We start from the raw sequence: 21,300 nt of genomic DNA, 5'->3' as shown, positions 1-21,300 counted from the left end.
GAGAGCCAGCGTTGCGTTGTACAGGTGGTCCCTTCAGCTCCTCTTCTATGGGCTGGTTACACTCAATTATTCATCAAACGCTTTCCATGAAACATTTTATTTCATTTGTCTTCACCGACCTTTTCCAGGGCTTGTGCACCAGTGTCTTCTTGGAAATAAGATTTTAAGCAGGCAGAAGGTGAGGGTGACTTTCGGTGAGCTGCTAGACAGCATGGGTCTGCTGCTTGTTTTATATAGCGTGGGGAGACTGAGCCTAAGAGGCAAATGCATGAAGTCACCGGCTTATTTTTAGGTTGAGAATAAGAGTGTGTATTTCTGGGAGAGATGCTGACTATAGGGAAGCTGGAATTAATGTTTACTTTAGATAAACTCTTCATATTGACTAAAAATAGAAGTCAATTTATGTATTGTTATAGACATCCTTCGGCAGGATCCTGATGGTTTTCAGAAAGCCCTTTGTGGCTGCAGTAATGGCATACTATAGTTAGGGAATCCAATCAACGCGGTGGACAAGAGGAGGTAAAAATAACTTCAGTTCATGCCCTTTTGACAAGGTGACAATTAAACTTTGCTTATATCTCATGTCACTGCTGCTGTCAACTAATTGTGAGTATAGTTTGTTTAATGTATCACAGTGGGATGCCTGGACTAGTTTATCATGTGCCAGGGAAGGCAAGGTGATCAAACATCTCACCTGCTTTCATGCTTGCTGTTGAGCAGCCCAACCGGGCTGGTCCCAGTTGTGTTGGTGGTGTTGCTGAGGACAGAAGCATGGCTTGCTTTCACCTGGGACATGCCAGGCTGTGAGCACTCACAAGGATGGCAGAGAAGCATCATGTACTCTTAATTTTTTCCAAAGGTTCTGCTTTTCTCTGAAATCTGGGATGAGGCTGAGTGAGCTTGGACTGTTTATTTCTTATGGAGCAGCCTCTACCCAAACCCCTGTCTCACAGCTTGGGCACAACAGTCGCTGTTTTTTGGAAGACATCCCAGGCCTTTTCTAACATTTCTAAGTGCCACCTGGTCAGTCCTCATCAACTGAGTGAGAGGGCTTGGAGTGTGCAACTTTGTTTTAATAGAATGATGCTAGAAGTGACTCGGTAGAAATCAGCAGGTGAACCACGAAACTGTCACATCGACCTCCAAATTTGTCTTATTTTCTGGCTGGTCTACGGGATGACAGGGTTGTTACTGCCAAATTCCTCCCAGAACCTCTCTTATACCGGGGCCAGTCACTGAGGTGTGTGAATAATGTCGCTCATGAACAAGAGAGCCTGCTGTGTAATCACAACTGCCGTGCTTCTCTCTTCCCATTATTTGTAGTGAATATCACTGTGGGATTACGAATTCCTTGCCTTAATTCCACTGATTTAAATTGAATTCTACCTGCAAAATTTTGTCCTAGAGGGTTGGGGGGGGGGGTGGGGGGTGAAGGGTTTTTTTTTTTCTTCTTTGTTGTTTGTTATTTAAAATCAGTGGCATACTCACAGCATTCTTCTTGCCATCTGGGTGCTCAAATTCAGTGTTTTTCACATTATTAAGCTGGATAACTTCACCACTTCTGGCATATGCCAATAAGTCCTGTGGAGTCTCATAGTTTACTTTTCTGAACTACTCTGTATGTGCAGCACACACCAAATTAAGCCATAGCATAGTAGACAATTTAGGAATAACTGGGTCACAGAAGGGTCCTGTACGTCCCAAATTATTTGGTTAAGGGCTCAAGCTTTGAGTGCCCACGCACATAACTGCAAAAAGTGTCTTTTCTGTGTGGGGATCAAGTTTGGATCTCTCAAGGATGATAAATAGGTTATTGTTCACCTGAACTTTTCACACAAGGAGTGTATGATAGTTAACATGTGGAATAATAAACATTGAGTGGCCAGCTAATGGAAGGCAGATGTGTCAAGAATGCCAAGCAAAACGTTTGAAAGCTGCGGTGTAAACTGGACCTTTCGACAAGTGGCCAAAGCTCGTGTGACCTCCAGGGTCTCAGACTAACAGATTCAGAAATGGAGACTAAAAAGGAAAGACACCACTTCAATGTAGAAATCCGTGAGATTTAGTATCCTGTAGAAAAACGGTGGATCACAGGATCCACCCTGTGGCCAGTATGTTGTGACTTTTTCATATTTAGTACACGTTTCCAACTTGTGGTTTTTGTTTTGATGTAGTGAAATGCGAGGAGACAAAATCCACTTGTATTGGGCTTAAAAAATTCTGAACAATCTAGCTTCATTAAAGCTTCTGGGAGGTCTTTCCTGGATTTCTGTGGGTTAGGTCCAGGCTGTTGAAAAGGACCTCTACCACTGGAGGTCCACCAAAAAAGCGGGAATCAAATGAAGGAGACAATCTACAGTCTTTATAATTATATACCTAATATCTTTGTCTTAAGCTGTGATTTTATAGAAAAATAAGACACATAAATTTACCGGCATGGAAGTTGATATAATCTCTAAGTCTAGTTAATTCCACTTAGATTTAAAACTATTTCTGAAAATAGGATAGGTTCTGGTTTATAGTACTGTATTTGTTTTGACGGTTTCACCGTCAGCCAGTCCTTTGAGTTATGGCCCCAGCGCAGCTCGTAGGAAGGGTTAGCTGTCCATAAAGCAGCAGTTCCATAAGCTGCTGCGATAGCACTGCTGAAATACAGACTGCAGCGAGGCTCGCCCCACCTTGGGGAACAGTAGGCTCCAGCTGTGCTTAGCACTGGAAATCTGCAGGCTGAAATCAGTGGGATTTTTGCATGGGAGCTGATGCTTGCAGAATTTCATTTACAATTTATCCTTTTCACTGCAACGTTGCAGCATGTTGGTTCTCCTTATGAGATTGCTCCATTGTCCTGGGGTTCCTCCAGGAGAAGGGGGAAGAGCTGTCGGTGGTTTGCAACTCAGATACCAACTGGGGGTAGGGCTAAGCTGCTTGAGAAAGCTGTGATAAGGATCCATTGTGTCTCTGTCTCAGATACCCAAATTCTTGTCAGCCTGAGGTTGATGTAGAAACTGCAGGGTTTGTGGCAGGTCTGATCCTCTCCTGATGCTGGACAAAGAACAGTAATCAGTAGGGAGATTTGATTTATCATTTCTCTTTGATGTATCTCTCCAGGTAGCTGAGCGCTTTTCCAAGAAGTCCCAGGGTTAGCAGTAAAGAGGTAGTCTTCTGGAAAGAAGAGCTCTTTTATGAAAAGTCACAATTTCAGCATTCACCTCCTTTACCTGTAGTCCCCATGAGGTTATTAAGAAGTTTATGAAGAAAAGCTATAGGCTGGGGCAATGCCTTTTGCAATCTAGCGACACGTTTTTCTCCAACTCGTATGATACATTCAACAGCCTCATCTAATCTGAGTTTAGAATTAGCCATGGGTGAGAGCTCGTTAGTTAGCCAAGAAACATTGTTTAGATGAGTCTGAGACAGTGCTAGCAAGTGGGTTCGATTAAGATCATAACCTTCTTAAGTATGGGCATACCCATGAGTTATGTTTTAGGGCTGTCACATTTTTGGTTGTGTTTCAGCGATTATTTAGGAGGTACTGAAAAAGGCTGGTTTTGGTGTAGTGAGTTTAGGATTTCTGGAGCTTCTCTGTAGTCACGGATGAGAGAGGGATTTTATCTCCTGACCTTTTTTGAAAGCCCATCTTCAGGTGCTCTGAATTGTCTGCTGGTGAAGCTTCACTTTTCGTTAACCATAGCTCTTGTACCCTGATAACTTGTCCCCTTCCTCACAGTGGTCTTAATGGGCGTCTGTCAGTGGAGACGAAGGAAACAAGTTCTTCATCATTTTGTTGAAGAGAGGCCTCGTGGGGCTGGCGCAGCTATTTTTAGGGGTAACTACGTAGGTCACATTGCATGTGCTTATGGAATATATTGCTACATGGCTTATTTTGGGATTTAAACATTTTTATCCACTGGTCTTCCTTATATATACATCAAAAGAAATATCACACAGAGGATTTGATTACAGTATATTGCCAAATAAAAGTGTGTCTCCTCTTGTTATGGTGATAAAAGCTTTTTGGTCCATTGATTCCTGGGCTGTGGTAATGAGGTTCAGTCAACTCTGAGTGACTGAGCACGTGATCTCACTGCCAGCATGAAATAAGAACGCACAGTGACAGGCCTACTAGCAAGGCCAATGCTAATGAACAAAAAGCAATTCAAAAGAAGCCTGCGTGTATTTGGTTTGTAACGTGTGTGTGTGTGCATTTTTAAATATATAGGATACGAATACGTATAGCAAGGTTGTAATTCTAACCACGTGCAAACATATTCTAACCTCCTGCAAACAGGAGGGCAAGGAAGCTGGTGAAGGGCCTGGAGAACAAATCCTGTGAGGAGAGATTGAAGGAGCTGAGAGTGTTTAGCTTGAGGAAGAGAAAGCTGAGGGGAGACCTCATCACTCTCTACAGCTCCCTGAAAGGACATTGTAGAGAGGTTGGTGCTGGTCTCTTCTCACAGGTCATTAGTGACAGAACAAGAGGGAATGGCTTTAAACTGCAACAGGGGAGGTTCAGACTGGACATTAAGAGAAAATTTTTCCCAGAAAGAGTGGTCAGACAGTGGAATAGGCTGCCCAGGGAGGGGGTGGAGTCACCATCCTTGGATGTGTTTAAGGGTCGTTTGGATGAGATGTTGGGGGATGTGGTGTAGGGGAGAACTTTGTAGAGTAGGGCTGAGGGTTGGACTTGATGATCCCAAGGGTCTTTTCCAACCTGAATGATTCTGGGATTCTGTGATATGATGGCCATCAGAAAACGTGAGAGGTACAAAATGTGATGACTACTTGCTGTTGGCAGTGTATCCAAAAGGTAGCCTGAGTCCCGGTGCACCCTACGCACACGCTTGGCTCCAGGTCTGCCATCCAGTTCCCCTTGGGCCAGTAAAGCACAAGCAGGCAGTCCTATTTAAGCATGTACTGAGTGAAGCACATAGCGTAGCTGAACGGAGACTGCTGAGTAGAGGTCTGTTACACCAGTATGGAAATGCAGAGATCTGGATGTACTAAAGAAAGACAAAAAACTCCTTTATCAAATGGGAAAAGTGTACCTGATGGATCGTTTTTCTTTTACTTGGCTCAGATAAATTCCTTCAGTTGCTGGTATACAGCATATGATAAATATTTTAGAAATATGTCTTACATTATATGATGCATTTGCATTTGGGCACAAATTGATCATAAATCAGGCTGAAATATACCCCAATACTGAAAGCCAGGGCAAGCATTTAAGTGCAACGTTAATGCATATTTTTCAAGGGGATAGAAAAATGGTGAGCCTGGATTGCTAAATAAACTGGATTGCTGCTGAAACAGTACAGTTTAAGAAAAGAAATCCCTAAAATACCTAAAATGGAACAATTGATTTTTGCATATGAGGCTTTGAAAATTTTGGCTTTCCACTCTATTCTTTTAGCTATTATTACGAGAAGATGATTTTTGATTAAATCATCAGCTTCTGTATCACCTAAGGTTTGCGCTGGCTCTGTCTTCCACCCAGATAGAAGTTTTTTGATTCTCAATCTGTTTGGAAAACTCTAGTAGAACTCTACGAGAAGGGTAAGAGAGGTTGAAGAGCTAACAGCAGCAAGTGACAGTACCAGCAAGAGAATAATTTTATTTTTTCCTGATTTAGTCCAGCTGGAGAACTAGTTACAGCCAAATGGAAGAACAGACCAGCAGGAATTAAGTGTGTTTATAGGTGAGGAGATCAGTGTAGGCATCTCGTTCAGTTTTCCAGTGGGAACTCAACCTGAACATGTTACCTAGCAAAAGTAATTCCTCTTGCATCTGATGCAAAAATTGAGGGTGACATCTCCTTAATTGAATGGGAATAATGTAGGAAGGTATAATTTGTACCATGACAATCGCAGTCTGGGTTTGCCAGTAAGTCTGGATGCTGCATGTGATTTGATGTCTGACAGGCTGAAATGGTGTGAGTTGAAATGTAGGCAGCTCCTCTCGGTGTGACCCTAGTCATTCTGGAAACAGTCCAACTGTTTCCTACTTCATTCTCTGGTAGGCAAGTGAATGTGGGGAGTTCCCTCTTTATCCAAAATATGTGATATTTATCATATTCCATGTATATATATTAATACTTTGGTGTTTTGTAGTTACTCCTTTTATGTGTTTGTTACAAAGCAACACCCTGACAGCTTCAGCAGTGATGAGGACTTGAAAAAGAAAGGAGGGAAGAGGAGAAGTCTCTTCCATTCTCCTTACAGTGCAATAAAAGGGGGCAGTGCCGCGCTCTCTCCTTCAGTGGGGGAGGCAACCACAATCACTCTTTTGCATGAATCTGCAGTGGAAGAGGAATCGAAGAAGGTGCTCTTTACTTGGTAGGCAAGAAGAGCTACAAAAAACGTCTGGAAAGCATCTCATCCACTGAAAGACTGAAGAGGTTCTGTCTCCTGAGCTCTCTACAGCTGAGTCTAAAGGTGGATTAGATTTACACAGCTCTGGGAACTGACTTAAAATAAGCTGTACTATTATCATGAAGACCTGATTTACAAACATAGTTCCCATTCTCCTTGTACTGAGCACTTGTGAGAGAAATACGGAGAATGCAAGCAAAGAACCAACAAGGCTCACAGCTGCAATGGGAAGGCTTTAACACAAGTTCACTTTAAAACCTCCTCGCTAAGCATGTTCTGACATAAATGTACAAATAACGAGTGGGAGAGGCAGCAGTTTTTCTATTAATGAGCTTATGGGATGCCTTCCCCTTGTCAGCATGTCCCCAGGTGGGCACGCAGCCTCTTCCCAGCTGGGGCTGGGGGTGAGCAGCAGGGAGCTGGGGATGGGTTAGAGAAATCCACACCTGAAGAGTTGGGGCTCAAAAAAGATGGCCAGATAAGCTGACAGCAACTGTACACATACGTCGTGGGTGCTCAGGGGAAGGCAGTGAAAGTGCAATTACTTGTGGATATAGACTGGCTTAAAACAGACGGTGAAACCTCAGCCACAATAATCCCACGGGAATGCCCCAGAGCCACTTCCATACAAATGCAAGGGAACACAGCATACCAAAAACCGGTGTCCTAAAATTAACTAGGGTATAAGGAAAATGATACTGAGTTCAATATGTGCAGCAGAGAAGCAAAATTACATATATCTTAAAAAAAAATATGATCACGTGTGAAGTGGCATTTTGGAAGGAGAAGCCTCCAGGAGAGAAACTATTTGTTAACACTCAGTCTTGATGAACCAGGTCTGTACACAGCTGACTCTGTAAGCAATGCAGATGTGGGGCATTTGTTTTCTTTCTCTTTCCACAGTCAGAACATTATTGTGTTGTTTTGTTGGTTGTTTTTTTTTTTCCCTGAGCTCTACAATTCAAGTTATTAATTAAAAAGTATTGTCAAGGGTGCTGTTTCACTGATCCTCCTCAATTTACAGAAAACTTTTCTAATTTAAAAACTAATCTGGAGACTGAGCCCTGGCAAAATACAGCATTTTAAATTTCACCTAAGTGCTTAATTAATATAGATGGTAGTAAGCTACAAACTAGCCCTAAGGTGCAGGTATGGAGCCTCCCTTTATGGTGCAAACCTCAAGGTTCAAGCAGTGAGAACAGGGATCTAGAAATAGAGCTACAGCTCTTGCTAGTTTGAATGGTTCCTTCCCAAAGGGTTAGCATATGATTTAATGTATTACTCCTTGTTCTCAGTCCTTATTTTAGCCATCATATTCATTTAACAGTACATTATTATTACGCTTGTCGCTGCAGTTGGATGCTTCCCCATTGCTTTCATAAATGGTGTGCCAGGATTTTATCAGCTAAACCTAAACCATCGAGACAGTTTCTGTGTCTGCTTGGACTGACAAAATTCCCGTTGGATTAAATGTTGTGAGATGACTTCAATATTTGGATATGCAGTAAAAGAAAGAAATGGATGGACGCGCAGTGTTCCTGGCCTTTCTCTGGATAGTCTTCCTTGCCAAGAATGGCGAGCTAAAATTTTTTCTGTACTGACACAGTTACGTATTGTATTACTTCTAGCTGAAATCAGGCCTCCCCAGAGCGCTCTACAACGTGAGCGACAAGTGCTTCATTCACCTCATCTAGCTGCTTTGCTTCCCTCCTCCCTCTGGTGATGGACAAACCCATTCTTCCCTCCCGCAGACTGGCTCCCTTTAACTTTGTTGGAGAGCTGTCTGAGCACCATTCAGTGCCCTGATAATGAATTGAAAAGCCCCATCACTTTTTTGCTTCCAAAGGCAGAGGATTTGGCTTGGTAGTGCTAATGGGATTGTGTGTCATTTGTGGAATTTGCTTCATCATGGCATATTGACATTCTGCCTAAATCAGATTACTTTTATCCATATTGATTGCACAGTTATAAAACCCCCCGTGAAAATCTTTTCATTAAATGTTATAAATCTCCCTGCTAATACGATGTAAATGCCCCACTGTTTTCACTTGGTGCTCTAATGAGCAAATCCATTCTTTCAGTTTGATCATACACTAAAGGCTGGAGTTACTGATAGGTGACTTTTCCTTTTTATTTGATATGGAGTTCTGTGTCACTTAGATTTAAGAGTGGAATATGTTCACTTCTCCATAACTCTGGACACGGAGAAGACAAGACTTGCACCCCAAGCCACCTTGAACAAGAGCTTTTAATAATTATACCACTAGTCTTTACATAGCAAATATAAAATACCTTGATGACTGGAAATCTCCCTTGATTATTTTTTTTTTTCCACTACAAAATTCTGTAGTTACTACTTCTCTATTAAACTGGTACCTGGAATATTCTTACCCTGATGTCCACTTTCTGGCATCACCATCACAAAATGGCATTTTCTAAACAGCAACACACACATATGGCACCAAGGTGCTTGCCCTGAGGGTGATGCTCAAGGCTGATGCCTATGAACAATCTTTTTCCTGACGAGGACGATCCCCTGCAGAAACAGGTTCTACTTTTGAAAGAATCGCGGGGATATCCCGAAACAGCTCACCACACAATTCCCTCCTCGCCAAACACGCATCCCGCTGCAAACCCTCTGGCAGAAAGGGATTAAACTTTCACCAAGTGCTTCCTGCACCAGCATTTTCCCACGCCAGATTTCAAACTGCCCCAACATCCAGCACTTCCCTGCAGATCACGGTCGGTGTCAGAAGCAACTCCCCACAAACCATCGTCTGCCTACGCAGGACGTGCTGGCCCTGGTCGCCCCTCTCCAGCTGCCTGCACGAAGAAGAGGTTCCCATCGTACCAACATCCTGGCTCCTCCACTCCTGCGTTTCCCAGGACCTGCTCTGCTGCTCCCTGCACACCTCTTGTGGACAAGGGGAGCACATGGAATTAAATAGCCAAAGCCAAGTCTAACAACAACAAATGGAACTCCCAATTACAGAATCACAGAATCATTCAGGTTGGAAAAGACCCTCGGGGTCATCGAGTCCAACCATCAGCCCTACTCTACAAAGTTCTCCCCTACACCACATCCCCCAACCTCTCATCCAAACGACCCTTAAACACATCCAGGGATGGTGACTCCACCCCCTCCCTGGGCAGCCTATTCCACTCTCTGACCACTTTTTCTGGGAAAAAATTTTTCCTAATGTCCATTCTAAACCTCCCGTGTTGCAGTTTAAACTGCTACCTCTGAGGGAGCATTTCTTCTCTGAGATCCTGGTCTTGATCCTCAAGAGGGATCTAAATGCAATTTCTCAGGAATCCTCAGCACTGAAATTTATTGCTTTTTACAGAATAATAAAAGGATGGGCTCTGTGGGCCAAGGGCTTTCAAGCACATAACTCCCCTCCCCTTCTCCTGCAGGGTGGGACGTCACCCTTGTCTTATCCGCTGGAGAAGACTATCTTCTTGCCTTTGCCGTTGCTCATCTTTTATTGAGTGTTTGACTGATTGCTTTTGGTCTCAGATGGTCTATTAAAATATTAGAGCAATTATTTTCAGCTTTTACTTAGCTGTGCACGTTGCCACTTCCTTTTCAGACCCGAAGGACTTTTGCTGGGAAACACGGGTCTCATTTTTTTCCCCAAAGTATTTTCACTCCTGATGCCCTGATCAAAGACACCGCCTCTCCTCCCACTTTCCCCTTTTCCCGGGAAAATCTCCGGCTCCTTTCAGCGGGAGGCCAGCCAGGCCCTTCTGCAGTCCCCCCGGCCACGAAGCGTTCCTCTCCACCTGCGGGGCTGGTGGCCCCAAGCGAACGTCGGGAGCCAGGACAGACCCCCCCGACGTCTCTTTGTGGCCCTGGGCTTTGCCGCTCCCCTCTCCTCCCTCCGCGCGTCGCCGCCCGACGGTCACCGCCCCGGGAACGGGGGCCGGGGGGAGCCGGGCGGAGCCCCCGCGCCCACGGACCGTTCCGTGGCGGAGCGGGGTGCGAGGGGCGGTAGCGGGGCCTCGCCGGACCCCCCGGGCGCGGCGGCAGGCGGAGAGGCGGCCGGGGCGGGGGGGGGTCGGCAGCAGCGGGGACCCCCCAGCGGAGGGACCGGCGGGTGCCGCCCGCGGCCGCCAGGGGGCGCCGTCGCCGCGGAGCGGAGCGCGCAGTCCCCGCGCAGCGGCGTGGCGGGGGGCGCAGCGGAGCCGCGGCGGGGCCGGGCCGGGCCGAGCCGAGCCGAGCCCCGGGGCGGGCACAAAAGCGCCGCGCCCGGCCGCCCCGCCTGGGAGTCGGCGGCGGGGGCAGCGCGGGCTCGGCGGGCGCGGGGCTCAGCGGCGCCGGGACGGGCGGGCGGGCGGTTGCCGCCCCGAGGCGCGCAGGATGCCGGCGGCGCGGCGGCGCGGAGCGCGGGTGCTGTGCGCGCTGCTGTGGGTGGCCCTGGCGCGCTGCTACAACGTGGACGTGGGTCGCCCCTTGGTTTTCCAGGGTCCCAACGGCTCCTTCTTCGGGTACTCGGTGCTGCAGCACTACCACGACAGCACGCGGTGGTGAGTACCGCGGGCCCTGCGCGCCCGGGGCGCGGGGGGGCGACGCAGCCGCGGCGGGGCAGCGGGACCCGGGCCGCAGCCCCTCGGAAGGGCTCCGGTTGCCCCGGCTGCGGGGGCTCCGGCCGCCCCGTCGTGCGGCCGCGGCGGAGGCAGCGCGGCGGCTCCGCGCCCGTCGTGTGCGGCGGCGGTGCGTGTGTTCCCCTGCGGTAAACCCGCGCACCCCTCGCCGGGCGGTGTTTTACCCCGGGGGTGCCCCCGGGCTGCGGCCCCGCGCCCCGGCGGGAGCAGCTCATCGCCTTGCGGGCTCCTCGCCCCCGGGCTGCGGGGTGGGGGGCAGCGGTCAGGCCGTGCTGGCCGGGAGGGGTGTTGGTGGCGGGGGGGCACCTCGGGCCGAACGGACAGCGCTGCGCTCTCCGCGCTGCGCCCGGCGGCGGAGAAAGGCCCCCGGTGGCCGGGGAGGTGTCCCCCCCGGCGGGAGATGCGGATGTCCCCCCCGGCGGGAGGTGCGGGTGTCCCCAGGGCGGGAGGTGCGGGTGTCCCCCCGGCGTGGCCGCTCTGGGCGTGAGGGGCCGCAGAGGAAATGTCTCTGTAACTTTTTTCATTTTTAAATAAATGAAGGATGGTGGAAAGTTTGTCTACATCTCAAAAGATTATGCAAACGGGCAAGCTTCTTGTTTTTCCCATTGAGTGAAAAGAGTCTTGGAGCATAGTCTGTCTCTCTCTTGTCTGGGTCAGAGACTCTTTGTTAGAATTAAAACTGATTTCTCTTAACTGGACTTAGTCGATGTCATCTGGTGCCCTTCTAACGGGAGTAGGAGCCACTGCTGCCAATAAATGTCCACAAAGCTTGTCTTTATCTTTTACACTTAGATATGGCCCAATTACTCAGCTGTTGATGTTGGAACTGTGGTGCTCTGTGATATAAATAAATGTATTCATGCTGGCGTCCAGTTCTTTAAAAATGAATTTCTTTCACACCCTTTACTTCACGAGTAGTTGTGTGCTCTGCCTTTCTCCATAGTGGCTTTCATGGAGCATTCATTTTTAAGGATTTATCAGAAGACTTCATAGAGGAAAAGCGCTCTGGGAGAAGAAAAGCTCTCAGTTTAAAGCAATGCTGAACTTGGGGCAGGAACTGACAAAGGATGCAGGGGCTGAAAGCGACCTGTGTTCCACACAGATTGCTGGGGATTCGCAGTGGGGTGAATGAAGTGCTGATCTACTGGGGTATGGGGGCATGAAAATCATGTCATTCGTTGCTCCTTGTGTAGGCATCTATCATTCTGATCAATAAAATGAATTATCTTCAGATAGCACCTGCAGGTGTGGTTTACTTTTTTTTTTTAATTTCCTTTTTTTGAAGGGTTGGTGGAGAGGGGAGGGGTGTCTCCCAGATATCCCACTTTGTTGGGAAACAATGTTGGGCTAGCAGTGGTAGGTGTCTGTAAAAATCTGGTGCTCGGAAGTAAGAACTCCAGATTTCTGTCAGTGGAGCTTCTTCATGGAGCCTTGGCTATGGCAACCAGAAAAAAGAAAAAAAATCTAAGATCACGAAGTGTTTTTAAATAAATAAATTGCTAGCCCTAACACCTGGAAGGGTTAACAGCAGCTCAGTATGCTCAGCATCAGCACCGGGCTGTCAAAAATCATGAGGGTGGGATTGCCACCACTCATGGGAACTTCGAGGAGTTTGTTTTCACGGGTGCTTCAAAATGCTGCGCCCAGCAGGCTGGGGTAACAAGTTTGGGAGATACATTTTTTACAGTCTCCTTGACTCTAGTGTGCAGTGGTGCTCTTACGTGTGCATGCAGCCTAAAGGTCAAGGGACAGCAATGAATTTCTCTGCTCTTAAATGTATATGCAGCCTCTTCCAGTTTTCTGAAGATGCCATCCCCTGTACTGGATGGGTTATTTTGCAGACTGCAACGTAATATCAATTTGAAGCATTTAACATACGTCTTCTGGAAAGCTTAGAAGATCTGGCCAATACTCCTTGGCGTTCAGACCATCAAAGGGTTGAACCCTTGTCAGTGCCTTTAGCTATGCCCACTTCAACTAGGCATGAAGGCTTCCAGTATTATATAGTACTATTTTTAAACCATATTTATATTGTACAGAATCTTATACATCCCTTCGGAGCATAAAGTGTCTGTTTTCAAGTTTAAACTGATTAGCAGTTTCAGGCTATTGAAATACAAGATGCAATCCCAGTTTGGTGGTTGAGTGCAGAGGGAAATGCTTAGGAGAACTCATGCCGTTTTTCAGATTTGTCAGGTTTTTCTGTGCAAATCTACAGAGCTATTTCCTTAACTGGCTTGTAGAGATACTGGATGATTTTTTTTATTTCCCCCCCTTCTCTTTCAAATGTGTTGTTCTGGGGAAAGGCTGAAGTCTGTTACAGGGAATATGTTAGTAAAAATGTTTTCTGTCCGTCCCATTGTAGCATATAGCTCCCCCTAATAGTCATAGGGTTATTGTTTGGTTTTGTGCGTCAGTTTTCTTCTTACCTTTGTAGCTCTTTTATGCCCAAAGAAGAGTTATGATTTCAGTTTTCTCGTGTCTGTTTTGCCTATCCACTACAGCGGGCAGTAGTTAAGCTAAGTTTAGTCAGTAATATTTTGGGCATTCATGGCTCGCCTGGGGAGCTGTGCACTATGTGAGCCTGAAAAAATGTGATTGATCATATCTGAGGCTGATAGGGCTCCTGCCTATCTGAAATTATTTAATGTGTTAATATGCTCTCAAGCATTTGAGAGTGTTGTCATGATAGTTCAGGGCTTCTTGCTCTTTATTGCCTGAGAGCCTGATATTCAGCTAATGTACTTCTGATCTTGAGAGCTTCTGAGATGAAGTGTGTTACTCTCAGTAGTCTGTCTGTGTGCTGGTGTGTATGTATATGGTCATTGATTTATATTAAAATGGTGTCTGTAATGGCCAGGTCTTCAGTGTTTCAGCTGTTCATTTTCCAACACCACAAAGGCACCCATCTATGTTATCTACCATAGGCCTGCAGTTTCCAGTAAACTGATTCAGGGTTTACTGATTCTTGGGGATTTATACAAGCCAAATATTCTTGCAGGAGGAAAGAAAGGGGGGATGTTTGCTTTGCAGTATTACATCAGATAAATGTGAATAGTCAGGCTGCTACATAGTCCTTGACACAGAAATTATAGTGGAATATGGGTATTCAGCCTCCGTTACAACAGTGGAGTAAGTCAGTGCCTTTGACCTGGCTGAAATAGTTAATTGCAACGATGCTTCTGTTTTGGAGTTGGTTTTGCACAGTTTTAGACTCAAGAAAAGTTTGTTATCACAGATGTGCTGGAGTTATTGTATTTCTGACCATGTCCCCTTTTCCTTCCTTAAGCGGGTTTTAGGACTGTAAATCTTGACAGATTTATCCGGTTCCCCATCATTGCCATTTTCAGTCGAGTAAGGAACCAGGTGGCTGCTTGCATTTGGAGCAGAGACAAGCTGAAGTGCTTCTGTTCTCTGGATATAATTTTGAAGCTTGGAGTAAAGACCCTACAAAGCGACCAAGAATGTTGCTTTCTCTGCTTTCCTTCAGACAGTTTAAGAAGAAACAAATGTCAGTTTTGCCCCAATAAAAAAATGTTAATAATGTGGCATGTCCACTTGTTTTGTTTTTTAAAAAGATGTTACTTTATCCCTCTCCTTTCCCCTCCCTATGCCTCCTTCTTGCTGACACCCCCAAATCCCTCAGCAAGTCCAGGGTAACAACTTTATCCTTTCTGGCAACACGATCTGGCACAAAAAAGTAGTGTGGAGTCAGTGTAGTTGCACGGTGTCCTGCTGTGAGTTTTACAATAAGGAACGAGTCTGGTTTTTGTGCTGTTACCTCATTCCTTCGGCCCTGCTCTTCACTGGATTGTGCTGCCCCTGAACCGTGAAGACTGTTCTGCCTCTCAGGCTGACGGATACATGTCGTTAGTGCGTGATGTGCTTGTGTGCCACCAGAAGGAGGACGCAGGAGCAGGAGGCTGCGTGTTGTGGTAACGATGTTGTGTTGCATGAAGGATGTAGTGATGCTGTAGGTGCTGCCGTGGCGTTTCGGGGAACCTGGGCTTGCTGTTGTTGGTCACAGGTCATCCATCTACCACCCAAATAACAGCCCTCCTGCTTCTCGCTCTGCACGTAATGGATGAACCACTGTTTGGTTTTATTTCGAGGGCTTGGCAAGTGGCAGAGACCTTTCTGATGAGAATTAACTCAGCTGGGATATGCTGGTGGTGCACCCTCCTCTGGTGCTGCTTTTGAAATCAGCTGTGGTATGTGAGGATATTTAAAGACTTTTTTCTCTGCTACTTAACATTGCAGTGAGGTGAGGTACCTACACTCCCCAGTCCTTGAGCCGTGATTGCCTAATTGCTGCTGGCACGCCAGAGGCTGATGCTTAATGCACTTGGCATCTCTCCATGCCATCGGTCAGCTCGACACTTTCGTTCACTGTTCCTTCTGCTAAATGCAGCACTTAATTTCCAAATCTGTATGTCCCGAGGGTCAATCACCAGCGAAGTGATAGTTACTGCTTTGCAGGAAGTAATTTTAAGGAGGTGTGGATTTCCCTGTGGCCAAGAAAGCTTCTTGTCATCCATTAATGTTGGCTGCTGCAGCTCCTGCTGTGTGGTGGTTCCTGGCTGTGGCTGCATAGTTGTCTCCATACAGATGAGGGCGTTTGTCCTTGATTGTATGAATGCAAGAAGAGAAGGTTAAAGGGCCTCTCTGCTTACTGCTCCTCATGTTGGTTTAGACCCCAGTACTTCATTCACAGAGCCAGTGGGATGTGGCCGATTCTTACAGATTTCTGTGTGCGTCAAGCAAAAGTGACCCTAAAATGACCCCAAAGCCCACTCCTACTGCCCCTGGTTCTCCTCCATAGAAAGTAATCTCGTTCTCTTGATGGGGTTTCCCCTTCAAGGTGACTTTGGGTAGCTACTCACAAATATCCTATGGGCTTCCTTGCATTACTGTTGTGGTGAGAACCTGCACTCATCAATACTCTCTGCAGAGTACTGGCCACATCATAAGCCTTTTGGCAAAAGGCTGGAGAACTGCTGCTGCTTGCTTGCCGACAACCCAGATAGTCCTATAGCAGCGCTGGGAAACTGTACCACAAAATTAGGCTATTCTAAATAAGAGCTGGTTAAGCTAGTTGGAATATGTTGGAAGGTTGCCTGATAATAGCAAGAGGACAGGGTTGTACTGCTGCTGACTGTTCAAGTATCTTCTGTGCTTATGCCAGGCAAGACTCCACAGCACTGAAATGCAAGAAGACTGTGTTGGACTCTAAGGCTTTGTTTTGAAATGTATTTCTGTTTCGATATGGTACCAGAGAAAAACATCTTCTCTGGTTGCAGCGTTGTTTCATAGAAATTGCAAAAGATTTCAAAGGTGTTTTAATATGTAGGGGAGATACAAAACAGGTGTTTCTTTTGCTCGATGAGTCCCAAAATACCTAGATGCAAATGAGTCTTCTATACAGGTCTGCTGAAACGTCTCATGACAGTTAAATAGGTGACTTTCTTCCGACAGTTAAGCTATTGCATAGAGAAACTAATGAGAGAGTAAAGGACTTTTTTCTTGACAAAGGAACTATTCCAATCTCAAACCTTTGAATAAAACCGAAGTAAGTGGTATGTGACAAATACCAACTTGACCAACCAAAAAGCATGTGAACGAGCAGAAAACCTCCCCTGTCCCTAAAGGTAGCTGTCTCGGGGCATGGGTGAGCATGGGTCATGCCAGACAGAACAGGAGATCTGCAAAGGTTTCACCTGCTGGGGTCCAGATGCAAGAATGACAGAATGAGACAAGAGCCTGAGATGACACAGTGAGTGATGTAGGTGAAATACCAAATCTGAATGTATGGACATTTAGGACAATCCAAAATAGATTTGCTTTTGGCACGTGTCACCAGTTGCCTTTACTGCCTGCTTCTTTCTGCTCGGTCCACATGAGGAAACGGCAACAGACTTTTTCTTTTTGAAAGGTGTATTTGCTCAAGACAGCAATATTATCTGTGCCAGTAGCCTACTCATATCATTAATTATCAATTTTTACCATTCAGCTTTTTAAAGAGAGCTGAAGAGTCATTGTGATTTAGGCCCTTTATCTCCATCTTGCATTCTGCAACCCAAAGTACCTTGTGCACTAATTGCTGAATTGTATTTACTTTTCTTAGGTTAGAGCAAAGCGTCTTTTAAACTGCAGATCTATGTGACCTATGTTATCTTATTGTTGTAACAGGTCATAGAAACAGTTTCTTGTCATTTGCAACTTGAATCCATAACTCTTTAAGCTAGTAATATCCCCCCTTATTTATTTTTGTTAGACCTCATGAATGTCAATAAGTGAATGACACACATTCATCGTCTGTGTAAATGATTGGCATTTGATTTTCTGCCTGCCGCCCGCCTGGTGGGATTTCCATTTGGAGCTATTATTTCAGGTTCCTTTACGCTCTCTCCTCAATGTGTGCAGGCTTTGTAGGTTTTCGCAACTGAAGTATTTCGAATATTAATTCTTCTCACTTGTGAAAACATGATGTGCGTTGTAGAGTGCAGCCCCATCAAACTTTTCCAAATGGTACAGCTTAGCTCATGAAACTTGGGAGGAAACAGTTGCTTAACGTAGGGGATTTTCATCGTTTTGTAAACATATTTCCAAATGCAGTGGGGTGGTTTTGTCGCATCCAGGGAAGCAGCAGGAGCGGTGACGTGCTGCTGTCTGATACAGACCAGACTCTGATGCAGGAGCAGCTCTTCCAGGTGGCTCAGGCTGACCCTGGACACACGTGTCCTTGTGCCTTGGGTCTCCCTGGTGATGATTGGGGGTGGAACTTTAGAAGATGAAGGAGAAGTTGTTTAAAATAGGGAAACCTTCCATTCTGGGGCTTGTGCTGGGCTGTCCATCTGTGCTGTGGGTGGGCTGTGTATGCGGATTGACTTTGTACTAGTAGCTCTTTATCCCTTTAGTGGGTAAACCAAGAACAGCAACTCCTTGGTCAGCTGCTGCCTCCCAAGTAGGAGGCTCGATCCACACATGTGAGTGCTGGAGGCTCAGTCTTTTGGAGACGGTTGTCCTTAGTTCCAGCCCTGGGCTTAACTTCAGCGAGGACTTTGTTACATGCAGAAGCTCTGCCCTGCCTCCCAGTGCAAGGGTGTCAACAGAACTGATACTAAACTACCTGCTGCTCCCCACCACCCTCCCTGGAGCTGCCTTCCTCCTGCTTAATCTCCCTCCTCACCCTCTTGTGCCCAGATCTGGGCTCACAACCAGGTGAGAAAGATTTTCCCTTCAATGAGGAGGTGGATATTTGTGCTTCACTTGTAGTCCTTTGCAAAAAGCATCTCCTAGGGCACGAGCAGCTGCCAGCTTGTTAAACAGTTAACTGGATTGTAACACAATGATTAAAAAATGCTCGTCATCTTTCAAGGGTATTTTAAGGAACCCTATGGTCAGAGCTTGTGCATTGGTGCTTCCCAGAGGCGTGAGCTCTCATGTGGGATAAATAGCCCAGGTATAGTCTTCACAGCCTTAGTGGTAAATGTGGGTCAATAGCAATGCATTGTGGAAGAGATTTGCTCCTGTGTTGTTGGTTGGGTGTTTTTGTTGTTTTTTAAAGCTGTAGTTACATAAAGTGTTCTGAGAATGGGGTGCCTCAACTTTCTAAACAAGTTTATTAATCTTTGACTGACTGGCAAGCGTGCAGGTTCAGATTTCATCCTCTCGTGGGTGTGTGTATTAGCTCTTATGAGTTCTTGGATTGATAGGGATGTAGTTAACACTGAGGAAAAATGGATGCAGCTGCTGTTGTCTGGTCCTAATACTTTCCTAAGTGCTTTCGGGGTAGGGGTGGGGATGGGGTCCTGCTTTAAATGTGTTACAGTCCTAATGGAAGTTTGACTTGTTCAAGTATTTCTGGCTTCACTGGGGAAAAATGCCTTTATTGTGTGTGGTGTTTTCAGTTTGGGAGTCAATGTCACCATTTTATAAGGCTGCCAGAGAAAGTCCTTTTGCTAAGGGAGCTCTGGCGATGCGAACCTTGCTGTCGTTTTTTTGTTGTGTTGTTTTTTTTTTTTTTAATTATTATTTTCTCCTGAAATTAATCACTTGTTACTTTGCTTTTGGTTTCCAGGGTCTTGGTTGGTGCTCCCAAGGCAGAATCTAAATACAGCACCTCTGTTCAGTCCCCAGGAGCAGTGTTTAAATGTCGAGTCCATACCAATCCTGACAGAAGATGCACAGAACTGGATATGGGTCGAGGTAGGTAGTTATGATGCTTGAGGGGGTGATAAGGACAGGAACCAAAACAAAGCCCATACCCCAAATGGCTAGCAATCCTCCTGACAGCTTCAGAGAGGCCCCAAGACACTGAGAGGGATTCATCAGCCTCTCCTGATGGATTTTGAGCACTGGTAGCCAAGGTGTTTTATTCTCTTCAGCATTATGAAATGGCATCCCACCAAATGGTGCTGGTGTCCTCCCCGTGGCCCTGCTTGCTCTCTCCAGCGAGTACCCAAGCAAAGGTGGGTTTCTCCCTGCGTACCCTGCTGTCTTTTCTCCACCTGCTTCAGTGTGACTTTGCAGCGTGTTGGTGGGTATGTGGGTGGTTGGGAGCACTGCTGCCTACTCCAGGTGGTGCTGAAATAAGGGTGGGTGGGATGACCTGCACGGTGCTGTGGGGGGCCCGTGATGTGCGTCCTTCTTAGCAGCGTGGCGATCTGTGGGTTCCCTTGTAATGTGACAAATCATTCCTTGGGTTTGCTTCTTGTGTGAAAGGAAATGAGTTTCTCAAAGCCGTGCTTGTATGCTATTGCACATGATCAGGGTCAAGTTTGGTTTCTCTGATGTACTGTCTGATGGTGGCAGGGGACAGTGGCATCCTAAAGTGAGGCTTTGATCTAAAATCTCGTGCTGGATTCTGATGAAGAAAATTGAAGCCTGTTAATGTTTTGGCTTGGTCACATGCATGTTACTGCTTCCTCTGCCTATAAAAAAAGACATGTTAGTATTGTTCATCTTTTCATGACTGAGTCAAGTAGAATTTATTTTTATGAAGCTTACAAGTGTTAAAAGAATGGTTTTGCAAAGTTTGATTTGTACTGCTACTGTAATGTAAACTATCTCTCATGGATTCGTGAATACCGCCTGACACGACTAAGGATTTAGGCTGCAATTTATTTTTTTTTTAGTGCCCCAGATCTCATTTTCAAGAGTGATTTTTGCTTTGATTGAATTGTGCAGGCAAATCTCACATCTCTCCCATTGACTTCACTGGGGTGGTTTATTGAAGCAGAGCTGTGGACATGCTGTAATAGCTGCTGGCTGTTTGGGACAGGGTCTGTCCTCTACCATGTATTTGTATGATGCCTAGTGAGAGTGAGAGCATCGCCCTGATTATTGCATACAAGAACTAATAATCAGGATGAAAGGGAAAAGAAAAGCACTGTCAGGCAGATGTTTGATGGGTTGTCTGTTTTCACGTAGGGATTCTTTAGTGGGTATTTAAAACTCGTGTCTCCTTGCCTTGCTGCCTTTCCTGTCTTCCTCTAGGCAATTCTCGGGGCATGCTCTGTGGAAAGACCTGCAAAGAAGACAGAGATGATGAATGGATGGGTGTGAGCCTGGCTAGACAGCCGAAGGCTGGTGGAAGTGTGCTGGTAAGTCCACTCTTTTCTTTGATCTCATTAAAACCGTTGTTGCTGTCTGACTTTAATGCTAAACACGTCAGGATTAATGTGTTCGGCAGTGACTGACGGAGTCCAGCTTTACGGGCAGCAAATTCTATAGTCCCTTCCTTCAAGCGGAAGGAAAAGTGAGCCCCAGCCAGAAACTTTTATTTATAGAGGGAGGACTTCAAAGCCGTCACACCTGACTTGTGTCACCCAAGGGCTTCCTCCTAAATCTGAGGGATTAAATTTTTGAACAGAATAAATAGAACTTTGTCTGGGAGGTACCTGATAGTTTGTTCTTTTTGTCATTCGTCTGTGTTTATGCATCTATTTTCCCTGAGTGTATGTATTGCGTGTCAGAACTTACCATGAAAAATGTAAGACGAGTCTTCGTGGCAGTGTTTTTTCTTTATGTATATTAATTTTCCATTAACAAGACAGAAGAGTGGAGAGTAGAGATGACTTCATTGAGCGTGGGTGGCCTTGTTGTCTTTGATATGGTTGCCATGCAAATAGGCTGGTCAAGGAGAGCAGATGTTATCCTTAGGATGTGGAATTTATCTTTGCAAAATAACATCTCCTGTGCTGGAAAAAAAATAATCGTAAAGAGAGCTGGGCAAAACCCTTTCTAAAATACATGGGTATATTATGATCAATAGTTGTCTGTGCTTACATCCACGGTTGGGTTCTGTCTGTCTGCCCAAGTG

At 45.9% G+C, this 21,300-nt stretch overlaps 1 protein-coding gene across 2 annotated transcripts in view; it reads left to right on the top strand.

Moving 5' to 3' along the window:
• Positions 1-10,694: 10,694 nt before the first annotated feature.
• ITGA9 (integrin subunit alpha 9) overlaps positions 10,695-21,300 on the top strand; it is a 228,945-nt gene continuing 218,339 nt past the window's right edge. For both annotated transcript variants that reach the window (XM_074881876.1, XM_074881788.1), the window contains exons 1-3: positions 10,695-10,898; positions 19,057-19,184; positions 20,475-20,581. In XM_074881876.1, the coding sequence (XP_074737977.1) occupies positions 10,732-10,898; positions 19,057-19,184; positions 20,475-20,581 (402 nt within the window). In that variant the 5' untranslated portion in view covers positions 10,695-10,731. The remainder of the gene's footprint in view (positions 10,899-19,056; positions 19,185-20,474; positions 20,582-21,300) is intronic.

The sequence above is a fragment of the Strix uralensis genome, chromosome 1, assembly GCF_047716275.1.
Source record: "Strix uralensis isolate ZFMK-TIS-50842 chromosome 1, bStrUra1, whole genome shotgun sequence".
NCBI classification, from domain to species: domain Eukaryota; kingdom Metazoa; phylum Chordata; class Aves; order Strigiformes; family Strigidae; genus Strix; species Strix uralensis.
The sequence above is the reverse complement of the archived record's forward strand: the minus strand, read 5'-3'. Positions and strand labels throughout refer to the sequence as shown.